Source organism: Poecilia latipinna, unplaced genomic scaffold, assembly GCF_001443285.1.
Source record: "Poecilia latipinna isolate Pla-1442-1.1 unplaced genomic scaffold, P_latipinna-1.0 Scaffold1331, whole genome shotgun sequence".
Classification (NCBI taxonomy): Eukaryota; Metazoa; Chordata; class Actinopteri; order Cyprinodontiformes; family Poeciliidae; genus Poecilia; species Poecilia latipinna.
In genome coordinates, this window is record NW_015113947.1 from 15,271 (window position 1) to 27,747 (window position 12,477).

Genomic DNA, 12,477 nt, shown 5'->3' on the forward strand with positions numbered 1-12,477 from the left:
GATTGGCTGATTCACTATTTGCATTTTGTTTAAACTCACTGAACCCTGCACAAGACTGCAGAGGCCTGGAACGTCTCCCAGCAATCCTTGGCTGATGCGTCTCTGAGCAATTCCATCACAGTACCTGTTGACTGCAGCTTAACCATTAAACGGATTTATCAATAGTCAATGCTCAACAATATGATACCATATCAACATTCATGACTGTAGCTTGTGTTTTCCAATGTCAAATAGCTGCATTTAAATATTCTACTGTTATCGAATGTGTGTGTGGAAGTGCAACTCAGCCAGTCTGTCCTGTCATCAGCCTGTCAAAGTAATGAACACTGGTGTACTTTAGCATCCAACAGCTTTTCAAGGCATACTTCACGCCATTGAGGAAGTACACTCAGGTATTAGTTGTTCTGGCTGGATTGTCTTGTGTATGATGGGTGGATGTAGGGGCGAAGGGGAGGGTCATTAGGAGAATTTGTCTACAAGGCTCCCTGAATAATACTACGCAAAACTGACCACAAGACAACCCTATCATTCTCAAAGATTACCTGTCTCCTACACTGTACAGTATATGAATGTTTTATCATAAAAGCTTTTCTTTTTTGCTAAGTGCCTCCTTGAGTGTTTGCTTTTAACTTTTGATTACTTTATGTCTTGTTGCTAAGAAGAGAAAAAAAAGGGCCCAGTCCATTTGAATATAATGGACATAACGGGAAAAGTAATCTCTTTTGCTTAACTGACAGGGTCCATAACCAATGTGAAATCAGACACAAAGAGCGAGAAAGCTTAGACGATGTGGCAGAAATGATGACTGAAGTCTCAGACTTGAACAGCAGCTGTCTTCAGTCACAAACATGAAGATATCATTCTTGACCTAGACTCACAGGCTATAGCCTCAAGACTTGGCTTAGACTTATGGTGTCTCACTTGAGTCTTAAGAACCATTTTCAATCTTGGGTAATGAGAGTTTAAACAAGTTGATGTGTGAGCTACAAACCACAGTTCTAATGCTTCACAAGCATTTTTTTTTCAGTGAAAAGTGCACTTGATTTATTAGGCAGTTAGTCAGTGAACCAGAGATTTGGGGCTATTAATGGTTTACAATCTAATATTGGTAGTTGTAGTTTTATATAATTGACCACAAATATCTCTTACAAAAATGAGCACTATATTACATGACTTTGGGTAATTTTAGAAGGATATCTACCTACTTTACCTCTTATTTTTTCATTGTTAAGCCTCTGTATTTCTTTTTTGTGGGTATTCCCAAACCCCCAGTCAGTCATGGCAGAAGACCACTCACATCGAGGTTCACACCAGGTTCTGGTTCTGCTGGAGCTTTCTTAATGTTAAAGGGGGATTTTCCTTTCTGCTGTTGCTACATGCTTGCTCAGTATGAGGGATTACTGCAAAGTCAACAACACAGTGCAAGTGATTGGCTACAGTAGCTAGATGCTAGATGCTGCAAGTCAATAGCTTGATGCAGTCTGCTTGATTTCCTTAAACAGAAAACTAATTACTTTGATTCATAAACTGAACTTGACTGCATTGTTTGATAATGAGTATCAACTGGAATGCATCTATGATTGGATAACATGTACCTTTTTTGTAAAATGCCTTGATATGATGTGTTGTGAATTGGGGCCTGGACTTTCACAGACCTGAGACTCAACTTGTACTTGCTTCTTACTCACTTGAGACTTGGGTTGGACTAGACACTTACTGGCTCGAGGCATGAATTTGACCTGACCGCCAAAAAGCCTTCGAATTTGCTTGGTTTTGCTTTTCTAAAAGCTGAGAATTGACAGACTTAGTCCTCTAAAACTTGGAAGTCGACTTAGACTTTCACCTTGTGCAAATATGTTAATACTTGAGCTGGCCAACGAAGAGTTAAGACTTTACTTGAACTCATTCCTTGAATACTTCATATCTGACTTGGGATCATCTCCTCAAAAACTTTAAAAACTTTAGCCTCGACTTTAACTTGTCCGTCAAACACTTGGCTTTGGGGGGGGGGGGGAAATCTTAATAAACCTTTATTAAACTAAACATTGTTCTTCAAGCTGTCATGAGTCAAACCAGTGGAGAGTAACAGGAAAAAGTAGACATGACTCAATCAAAGAAAAAGACCAGAATGGCAAGTTTTCTATGTCATCCATATGTTTCTGTTTGAAAGAAAATATTGGATGTCATGCAGTTCAGTGTAAAAAGACTCATTTAGTACCATTAAAATCAATGTAGTTGAAAATCTCTCTGTTTCATGTGGTGGATCAGATCTTATTTGGCTTTTTTACCCATGATAGCTGACTTTTTTTTATGAGGCCTTGAGTCATTTAGTAGACAAAAAAAAATGTTTTTCTCTCTTTTGGTCCAGACGTTGAGATTTCCAGCATTAACCCCCCTCTTCCACCCACTCCTCCTCCTCCTCTTACTCCAAGAGGTTTTACCAGACGTCGCGTTGGAAGAGGGGAATGGTCGATTGCATAACAGCAGGCGAGACTTGATCGTTCTTGGCCTTCTTGCAAAATTCAATCATTCCCCGCATTCTCCAATCCCATGACGGCCCATTAAAGAGCAGCACGGGCTAGGATTTCCCCCCCCATGTGTTTTAAATTCAAATTACGGTCGCTAAGTCTGCCATATGCTTGAATAGAGGAAGACAAGGAGCTCGGCGGAAAAGGAGATGTCATACTAGCTGCAGGAGAGGCCAAGCCAAAAAGATAAGGAGAAACCGCACGGCTATTTTTCTCCCTCCGTCTTGCAGAAGTGACCCAAATCGATGATGGTTTCAAAATAAGCAGACTCCATCTTTCTAAATCTCATTTAAAAGACTTCAAGAGTTCTTTTTTTGTAAAACCCTGTCTCAATTTTCAGGCCTTTCAAACAGATATGCTACTTTTTCACTCGGCACACCATAAGCCTCAAAAACCACAGGTGGTGATAAAAAGAATAGGTCAAGAATGAGACACCAGGAGATGATGACCCCAGATGTTGTCTGTGGAGCTACTGGGACGTGAATCAGATGCTGACTGGCCACGAGATTCTCATTCCCGTTTATCTTCACGGGCTGCTAAGAGACGCAGACACGTAAATGGGGTAAGATACTTTCTGATTTACTGTGTAGAGGATATGATGCACACACTGCTCTGGTGACCGAGGCCAACACCTCAGAGGAACACGTCACGCCGTCGCTATAAATAAAAGATGAGCTGTGACACTTATGATCAGGGGTCATAAGTCAAGATATATTAGCTCTATAGTATCTTGAAAAAAAAAGTGCAAACAAATGTAGCTATTATTACACCTCAAGTCAAATTATTGCAGCTACACATCAGCCTTCAATCATAAGACAGAATTGCTGAGTTGGCCTCAGAACTTGGTGACGAATATAACAGTAACATAAATCACACAGTGACCCCTGCTGGTATATTTAGAGATGTACAGGTCTCAAAAGAAAATGAGGCATCCACAGTGCCTTTCCAAAGTCTCCATGCAATCTCAACTTTTCCTGATTTTTTTATGCTAACTCCGTGGATCTCTATGTATTTCAAAAAGCAAAAACAAATTTAGCTCTATGACGGCTAAATTTCATAAATGAAAGATCTTTTCACGTCTTAAAAATGTAAAAACATATCATACATTCAACAGCTGTGAAAACCAGTAACAGACATTACATTTTGTCAAGTGCCTTTGTTGAAATGATCAATACACAAACATGCTGGTGAATGTTCCAGTCATGGTTCAAAAGGAACTCAAAGCAGGTGGCTTTTTTGACTGACTGTCGGTGGAAAATGTTGGTATTTTCCACTAGCATTCTAGTTTGAACACTCCAGGAACCGAGTATAATCAAAAATTGATTTAAAAACCATAACTCTAGAATGGAGGGTTTTGGTCATGACTTTGTCAGTTTATTGCAGTTGGCAGCCAATCACGGTGTGTTTAAGCAGACTGCAAGAAAAACATGGAAATCTTTCGTTATTGGAGATGTTGACGAACAAGAAGGACACCAAGAACAGTCTTTAAAAAAAAAAAGAAAAAAGAAACAAGAGAAAAATTAACTTAATTAAATATGATGTGGCCCCCTTGAGGCCACATCATATAAGGGAAACCAAGCTGTTTCATGCTCAATGTCAGTTGTTTAAAACACTTCCAGATAGACCATCTTTAAAGCACCAAGGTTTTCTTTTGTTTCTGTACTGAAAGCATGTCACTAGACATTTAAAATGTTTTTAGAAAAGTGTTTGCCTGTCTTTTACTTGATTGCATTTGATTTCTTGAGTAATTGGAAGAAGTATAACAAATTTTTAACCAACTTTGAAATCTGGGTTAATTGTTGCTTCTAAACATCTAACAAGAAAAGAGTATTTTACTTTGCCTTGCAATAGTGCCGTTATCCCTTCAACTTTGTTTTGTTAAAAATATGAATTATGTGTTAGACTGAGATTCTATATAAAAGCCCATCAAAAAGTGGAATATAACTTTTGCACTAATCACAGAGCACTGTTGATCCATTATTTGAAGATGGCCATATCTTAAATGAACAGGTTGGGGAAGGAAATCATTCACTGGAGAAGCAGCCAAGAGGTCAGAGGTAACTTTGGAAGAGCTCCACTGCTCAACTTCATGTACTGTTCCTTTATTCTTGTGTAAGTTGATTTAAAGTTTGTATTTAATGTCTATACCTAATAAATGCTTGAAAACCAAAGTCAAAGAAATTCCTTATTTTCCAAGATTGGAAAATAAAGTTGATTCTGATCAGGAAGTGAGGACAGAATGTGAATATAGATTCATAAAAGCAGCGACAAACTGTGACTTTTGATCTTTTAAGATAAACCACTTTCCATGAAGATCATGACATGTATAATGAGAGGAAAGAAAGAGGACTTATTCTTTGGTAATATGTCAACAGATTTTACTTTATAAAGTCAAACATCATCTACATCCCAGTAACATAAAATCGGTTTAGTCAAACAACTTTGTACTTTTTACACAAAATAACGAGCTTGAATCTTTTATCACCTAGCATTAAGGCACATTTTAAAGCAAAAGTTTCATATGTCCTTACAGAAGCAGTGACAACACTTTCACATCACACTAAAAGTTCAAGTAAAATGATCTTTCTATTGATGAGGAATTGCAAACATGTTTAAAAAAAATACTCTGCGATTTGGTCTTCTTTGGTCTGATGAGCACTGACCACGTGGCTGTAACTTGAGCAGTTTGTAACGCTCACTCCATACTTCAATAAATAGAAATAAATCGACAGACATAAAAAAGAGGAGTGGGAAAGGTCACCTGCAACCTCTCAGCTCTCCCAAAGCTAGTTGGAATATGTCAAAATTCATGAGTGAACTGAGCTCCGTGCTACAAAATTAAGTGCAATCTACCCCAAAGGTCGTACAGCAGTGTTTAACGCAAACGTGTTTATCGTCTACAACGGACACTTAGTGTTGCAGGGATCGCCGGAAGTGAAAAGTCCGTAGACACTGACTTGCGGAAACATGGACACGGCGCCGAGCATGGAGCCCAGCTGAACTACGGCACCGCACCACACGAGGGCGCTGTGCCCCTCGTCTCTCAGTATGACCCCAATGATGACCTTCACGTAAGAGAGGGAGAGGACGAACAGGATCCAGGCCAGCACCTGCGGCAGAGAGGAAGTCAATAACCAATCTGAAATTACAGCAGCTCTCTGTAATGTAGAATTAAGAAAAAGTGCAAATGGTGGTTTAATATCTTGGTCACATGAATTCATTATCATTTTCCTTTTTCTATACAAGGCGGTCTGAAGGTCCACTCGTTCTTTTACTTTTTAATTTTTCCATGTCACAGAATTCCTCTGTGACTTTCTAACATAAAGAAATTAAACAAAACAAGTCATCAGATTTATCTGAATCTAAGATAGTGTCGAGTTCAACCTTAGGAAAAGAGTAATAGTAAAGGAACATTGAGAAATTACCATGAGTATGACCCTTGCAGTATTTTGGATAGATGAGGTGACATACATTTCAAAAACTTTAATAATAGCAGAAATCGTACTTTTTAAATATATATATATATATATATATATATATATATATATATATATTTGCTTGTGTAAAATTAGTCAAAACTGTGAAAAACCTAAATTCTTAGAAGTACAGGAGAGGATTAGGATCACTGGAGAAAATTAATCTGACTTATTTCCCCATTTTTTTTCTAGCAAAGAAAAAACAGATGAGGATTCTGGGATTAAAGTCAGAATTTCTTGTTTGTCTTCAGTAGCCCTCGTCCTCTTCCATGCTTAATGCAGACATTTCTTTTCTGTTTGAATATTTTTCATGACTCCCTAATATTGCAGATGAATATGTCAGATTTAAAAGTTAAATCAGTGGTACTGACTACAAAGACTCAACTTACTTGAGTCTACAAGTAAGTTGTAGACTCAAGTCACTATGGCTGCAGTCAAAGACGCGCCTGCGCCATCGCAACAACTGCTGCATCCAGTAGAGCCAAACCACATTCCCTCCTGCCATGCCAGCCCAAAACCTCCTGAAAACTCATTACTGAAAAACTTATTTCATCCCGGCTACCTTGCTTTCTTGGCAGGTTGGATTGTTTTCTGGGATTAAAGTCAGAATTTCTTGTTTGTCTTCAGTAGCCATCGTCCTCAACTGTTCCTCAACAGTCTTGTTGAGGAACAGAACGCATTAGTGTATATGCATAGATTGGCACAGGATTTATGGTTTTCAAAATTTAACCCTTCTTTGAATTACGTATCTACTATGTTCTTTGGTCTTCATGATGTTGTTTGTTTACTGATGCTCTCTTACAAACTTCTTAGACCAGTAGGAGGGTTGTTATGGTTAGGTGTCAAAGTTTTAAGGTTAATCTGGTGAAACCAGATTCACCCCGACATTCATACGACGTTTGTTGACTGTGGTTTGTGTCCGGAAGGTACCAAGCAGTTAAAAAGATACAAGACTTAAAAACATGTCTTACAATGACAACGGTTCCAGAGGTGTAGTGGACCAATAGAGGACAGGGACTCAAAGCTGCCATGGCCATGATGTAGGCTCCAAAACCAGTCCCAAAAACGGTCAGAAACCCCATAAAGATAAGAGACCTGGAAAAAGTTCACAATGAAATTAAATTGAAAAAGTAAACAGCATAATACAAACAATAGAGAATGCTGAATGTGTGTTGTTCTCACCTCACTGGTGCAAACATGGCAATGAAGCAGGCTACTGGGTTAGCAACAGCGCCCATAGTGGCAGCCAGATGGTAGGCTTTGTTCCCGTAAGGCAGACAGGAGTATGTCTGCACGGAGGGCAAAACCGCATTGGTCAGAGCGTTGACCCATGCAAGGACAACAAAGATGAACACCACTTCCAAGTTGCTGTATGTCCCCTTTCCAAACGAACCTCTTGATTCTTTCCCAGCGGCCTCTCTAGGGCTGATCATTGGCTTTTGCTCTGGTGTTTGGGCATTCAGAGAGAAGCCTGGATCCCTCTTCTCCGTTTCCAGATCTGGACTAAAGTATCGGTCGCTCTTCCTCTCGCGAGCCACCGCCGGGTGGAGGTTGAGCAGGATGAAGGCTACCAGACACACAGCCATCATGGTGCTGAGAAAAATGAAGAAAACCTCGACGGAGAATTTAGCCGGCTGGTAGACGGACTGCAGCCCAGCGCCACTCACCCAGCTGGAGTTGAGAGCCGACGAGTTTGCGGCCGAAGTGGCATTTTCGCAGTGAGCTACCCCAACACCCTGAATCAATGCCACCACAGCGGGCACAAGACCGCTGAGGCCCTCGCCTGCAAAGTACGTAGTGAGATACTCCGGACGCAGACGCATCATGAAAGGCAGGAAGGTGACGGACGACGTGCAGTCCACCACAGAGAGCAGGAAGCTCAAAACCAGCAGGGGTACGCTGCGCAGGGAGCCAGCTATCATCACCGTGTGCCTCCAGAAGAATGCGAGCAGGAAGGTGGCCACAATCCCCAAACCCACGATGGAGTAGATGACGGGCCGCTCGTCCAGCGCACCTGGCCGGAAGCGGTGCATCAGAGTGATGAAGAGAGGACCTACATTTGCCATCTGGATGAGGATGGTGAGGTAGGAGGGCAGTAGCCAGCCCTCAGGGGCCTTCTCTTGGACAACCAGAGGAAGCTCCACCCACATCCCGTTGATGGCCACCCAGGAGCCCATGCCGAAAAGGCACGCCAGCACGTGGGTCAGCAGCGACATGACGAAGGCGGGACTGAGGTAGAGCAAGCAATAAAGATGAACACAACCTGAAAGAAAACAACAACAGAAGAAGATTTTGTTTATGAAAGTTGGAGGAATTCCGTTTAAAAATGGGACTTTTTAAAATTTCAAATTCTGCATTTTTGAAACGGTGAGAATTTAGCATTGAACTCTGCTGGAGTACATCTCCTTTGCATGCAAGTCATTGAAGAAAAATGTACAGAAAAGATTAATTTTACTCTGAATTTCCAGCCACATAGTGCCATCAAACAAGTAACTCTGATATATAAAATAATTCAAATTTTTTCCACCTTTAATGTAACATTTGTCTTGAGCAATTCAATTGAAAAAAAAAGGCAGAGGGAAAAAAAATAAAAATATGTTTGGACAAGTGTACATACCTGTAAACTAATAAATTGTCAAAGCAACTTTCCATTCTGTCGTGTTTTGTAGCAATCCATCAGGATGCCACACCTCAACAGCAATATTTACCCCTCCGACCTTGCTAATGTTCTCCAAATCCAGATTTAGCCCTGAACTCTTACTAAGTCGTTCCAAACCTTTACTCTTCTTCTAAGGAAGTCAATCTTTTGTTGATTTGGATGTGTGTATACTTGGACTCACTGGGATGGTAAAAAATAATAATAATTACCATCCCAGTGGTAATTTGACTGGTATTAGAACTTCATGGTATTTTAGTCTATTCATAACCTGATCCACCTTGACAAACACCACTGTTTTTGTAGTGTGATGCTGCCACTACCTTGTTTTATTGTGGGATCTGGTTGGTTGTTTTTTGCCAAAGGTTGTACGGAGAGTGCTTCAACTACAAATATTAGCAGAAAGTTGAGTGGAAGGAAAAAGTATGGTAGAAAAAGATGGACGAGGGTAAGTTAGAATTTATTGTAATTAAATCGGCAAAGGCTTCTTTTTGGGGTATACGTGTTGTAAGATTCTCCATTTTATTAAAAGGCATTTTGGCAGCTGTCAAACTACTTGGTCAATTACTGCCATCTTGTGGTTCGATACGTGTTACTACAATGCACTAGTAGCAAAAAAAACAACAACAAAAACAGAATAATATTTGGATATACAATTTAACAGGATTTTAAAATGGGTTTTAGAATGAAATTTGAAACCAGTTCCCTTCACCTATTCCCAACTCGGTCCAAAAGTAATGAAATGTTAGCATGGAAGTGCATCCTCCTCAGAATCTGTGTAATTGATCTTCTGAATGTCTTTCCCTACCTCTTCTTCCATCACTATCGCATGTGCTTTCTAACTATGGATATGTGACCTTTCACACACTGACACGCTGTCTGCTCCCATAAAAAGCACCAAGCGTTGGGGACACAAACACACACAATAGAGGGCAGTGGCATGTCATTCAAGGTGTGTTACTTTTTTGTGTCAATAATGAAAACAAAACAGCTAATTTTTCAGAAAAATCATCAAATGACTAAAAAAATTTAGCTCTGTGGCTTTAAAAGCAATATGTTAGCACAAGGGGTTTACTGTATGTCAGGAAACCGAATAAAAATGTGGTACAAGAAAACAATTATGAGAGCTTAGATTAGTCAAGATAATGACATTACACAACAGATTGTAAGGAGGCTTTACTTCCTGGATTTTTGGATTGAAATATTTTTTTCTAAAATTACCATCTTTATACATTGTCATCCCTTTGGACAGTGAATGGGCCAGAGGGAGTGAGAGGCGTCACGCTTTAGTTAAAATACTCCGACAATCCAATAACCTTCAGCTCTTTGTTCCGTCACGTAAATGTAATCAATAGGAAGTGAAACCCATTCCCTTACCTTTCAGAACATGAGTAACAGCTCCTATCAGAACTTTATCCTCCTAAAAATCTTCACTCCACTAATGTCGCTGTTTTGTCTTACATTTGTTACCCGCATGTGTGTGTGCCCCCCTCCCGCTCTCCTTCTCACCCCAACACACACTCGGACTCAGAAAAGCGTACACTCAGCTTCCGTGTCTCTGCTGCACTTGACTGCCGGGGAGGCGTGGCTAAACCCGCGCGCATGTGCTCTACCGCCATGACACTTGCGTCATCTCCCTGTTAGAGAGCAGTTTCAAAAGCAGGCAACCGTGTGTTTCATAGAGCTCTGTGATAGGAGGAAATGCAGTGACGTAAGAAGCTCCTCCCTTCTCAGTATTTACTAGTCTGACTATGCCCTCTAAAAAAACAGAGTTCTAGCGACACAGGAGAGCCAAACTTCAAAATTTGTAGTACTTTTTGGTCCTTTTTAAAAACAACAACAACAACAACAACAACAACAACATTATTACGTCTATGTGTCAGCTGTTTCTTCAAACCAAAAAGTCTGTGTATCTGTACCTGAGTCTCACAATAACGATTAAAGTTGGTGGAGTTACTCCACTAAAAAAAAAAAAAAAACAACAAAACATGATAATCCAGTTTGGATTTCCTTCGAAATTCACCTTAAACAGAAATGTTCCCAAGAATCCCTCCCTCACAACTCCCAGGGTTCCACACCTCTTTTCTGCCACAGTGAAGTCAAAAGTGTTTCACATTTTCTTGAAAGTACCATTTAAAACAGAGTTTGATGTATTTAGACTTAAAACGCTGCAGAAAAATACTGTAAAATGATATGTTTGGGTAAAGTGGAATATGTGGTGCAAATCTGTGCACATTGTCAAGTTTTAAGGCATGTTATAGATAAATAATTGGCTATACAAGATGAATTTTAAGTCCAAATTTAATATGGAATAAAATTTTGACTTAAAACTTAAGAAAATTATTTTGACTTATACTTCATTTCAGCATGTTGAAATTAATTATAAAAAATCTTGTATTTTTTGTTATTTTGTTGGAATTTCACCAATGTACGTAAAAATGCCTCTGAAAATATATATTCAACAGGAAAAAAAAATCTCAAACTGACAATCAGCTGGATGCAAGCCCACCACGAGTTCTTCCAAACAGAGTTTTAATCTATTTTTCTCTTTCAAATAGTTTCTATTTCACATGTTATCCATCCATCCATCCATCCATCCATCCATCCATCCATCCATCCATCCAGCCATCCATCCATTTTCTTTACACCCTGGTCCCTTAGTGGGGTCAGGAGGGTTCCTGGTGCCTCTCCAGCTATCGTTCCGGGCGAGAGGCGGGGTCCACCCTGGACAGGTCGCCAGTCTGTCGCTATTTCACACGTTATAAGTGTATTTATTGTATTGTTTTGCTGTTTTAGCAATACATGGTTCTCTGTTCTGCTTCCTTTACTTTAGTTTAATTTGATTGCACAGCACTTCAGTCGAACTTGCATGATCTTAAATGTGATTTATAGATTAACATTCACTTTGGTTCTAAAATTGCACATAGGTTGCATTAAGAAAAAAAAAATCTCAAAGAACAGTCTGCATTTTCAATGAGCTCACCACTAACTATCAGGGAATGCAATAAAAATATTATTAATCAAAGTAGACAGCACCTACCTGGCTGAGTGAATGTAGATATACAGTCAGTCTTAGTGAGGTTACACAACCGCTGCACCGCTGGGATGTTTAACACGGCTGTGTCCTTGTGATGTTGCTGTCTGTGAAGAATGCACACAGAGTTGTAGGTGTTGAACTGTGCTAGTCTAAATCTCTGTCATGTGACCACTGAAGGCTGAGCTGGAGGTTCATAAAGTATGTTTCCAGCGGAGGGAGGAAATAAATGGAAACAGGATGTGTGCAGAATAGTGAGTTTAGACACTGAATTATCAGCAAAATCAACAAAAGGAAAAATGAAAGGCTTGTTAGATTCCTGAATGGATTTGATCTTACTTCAGCTTTGGGCTGTGTGAGTGGGCAGCCAAGCAGAAGTCAACTCTGGACGGCTTTCCATGCCCTCTGAGTGGGTGTCATGGCGGGGTCACTCTGGCATTTGTTCAACACACATTCCACCTCAAATGACTGACCCCTGTGGGGTGGTAATTTCACTGGATTTCATGTGATCAGTGCCCTTGCTCCCACCTTTGTGCTGGCTGGTACTCCATGTCCCCTTCCTGATGGAAAAACCACTGAATTCTTAATGGATCCATGACTGCAGAAGGAAATTAGACTTAATGCCAGAAACACTTTTTAATTACACTTCAAAAACCATAAAGGTAAAAGGTAAATATAATTTTATTTATATAGCACATTTTCAGCAATAAGACAATACAAAGTGCTTTTCAGGAATGAAAAGGAAATACAAACAAAATAATAAACTAATGGAAAAAGCAAAAG

At 39.9% G+C, this 12,477-nt stretch overlaps 1 protein-coding gene across 3 annotated transcripts; it reads right to left on the reverse strand.

The window, feature by feature from the left end:
• Positions 1-4,887: 4,887 nt before the first annotated feature.
• slc52a3-2b (solute carrier family 52 member 3-2b) lies at positions 4,888-11,972 on the reverse strand. Of its 3 annotated transcripts, none has more exons than XM_015055707.1 (4): positions 11,701-11,972; positions 7,187-8,267; positions 6,976-7,099; positions 4,888-5,638 (listed from the first exon to the last, which is right to left on the reverse strand). In XM_015055707.1, exons 2-4 carry the CDS (start codon positions 8,218-8,220, stop codon positions 5,426-5,428), a joined length of 1,371 nt encoding a protein of 456 aa, XP_014911193.1. In that variant the 5' UTR covers positions 8,221-8,267; positions 11,701-11,972; the 3' UTR covers positions 4,888-5,425. The 3 variants fall into 3 exon arrangements, with proteins under 3 accessions (XP_014911193.1, XP_014911194.1, XP_014911192.1); XM_015055708.1 differs by lacking the exon at positions 11,701-11,972 and adding an exon at positions 10,170-10,262; XM_015055706.1 differs by lacking the exon at positions 11,701-11,972 and adding an exon at positions 10,038-10,163 and having other exon boundaries at positions 7,187-8,269.
• Between the last annotated feature and the right edge of the window lie 505 nt (positions 11,973-12,477).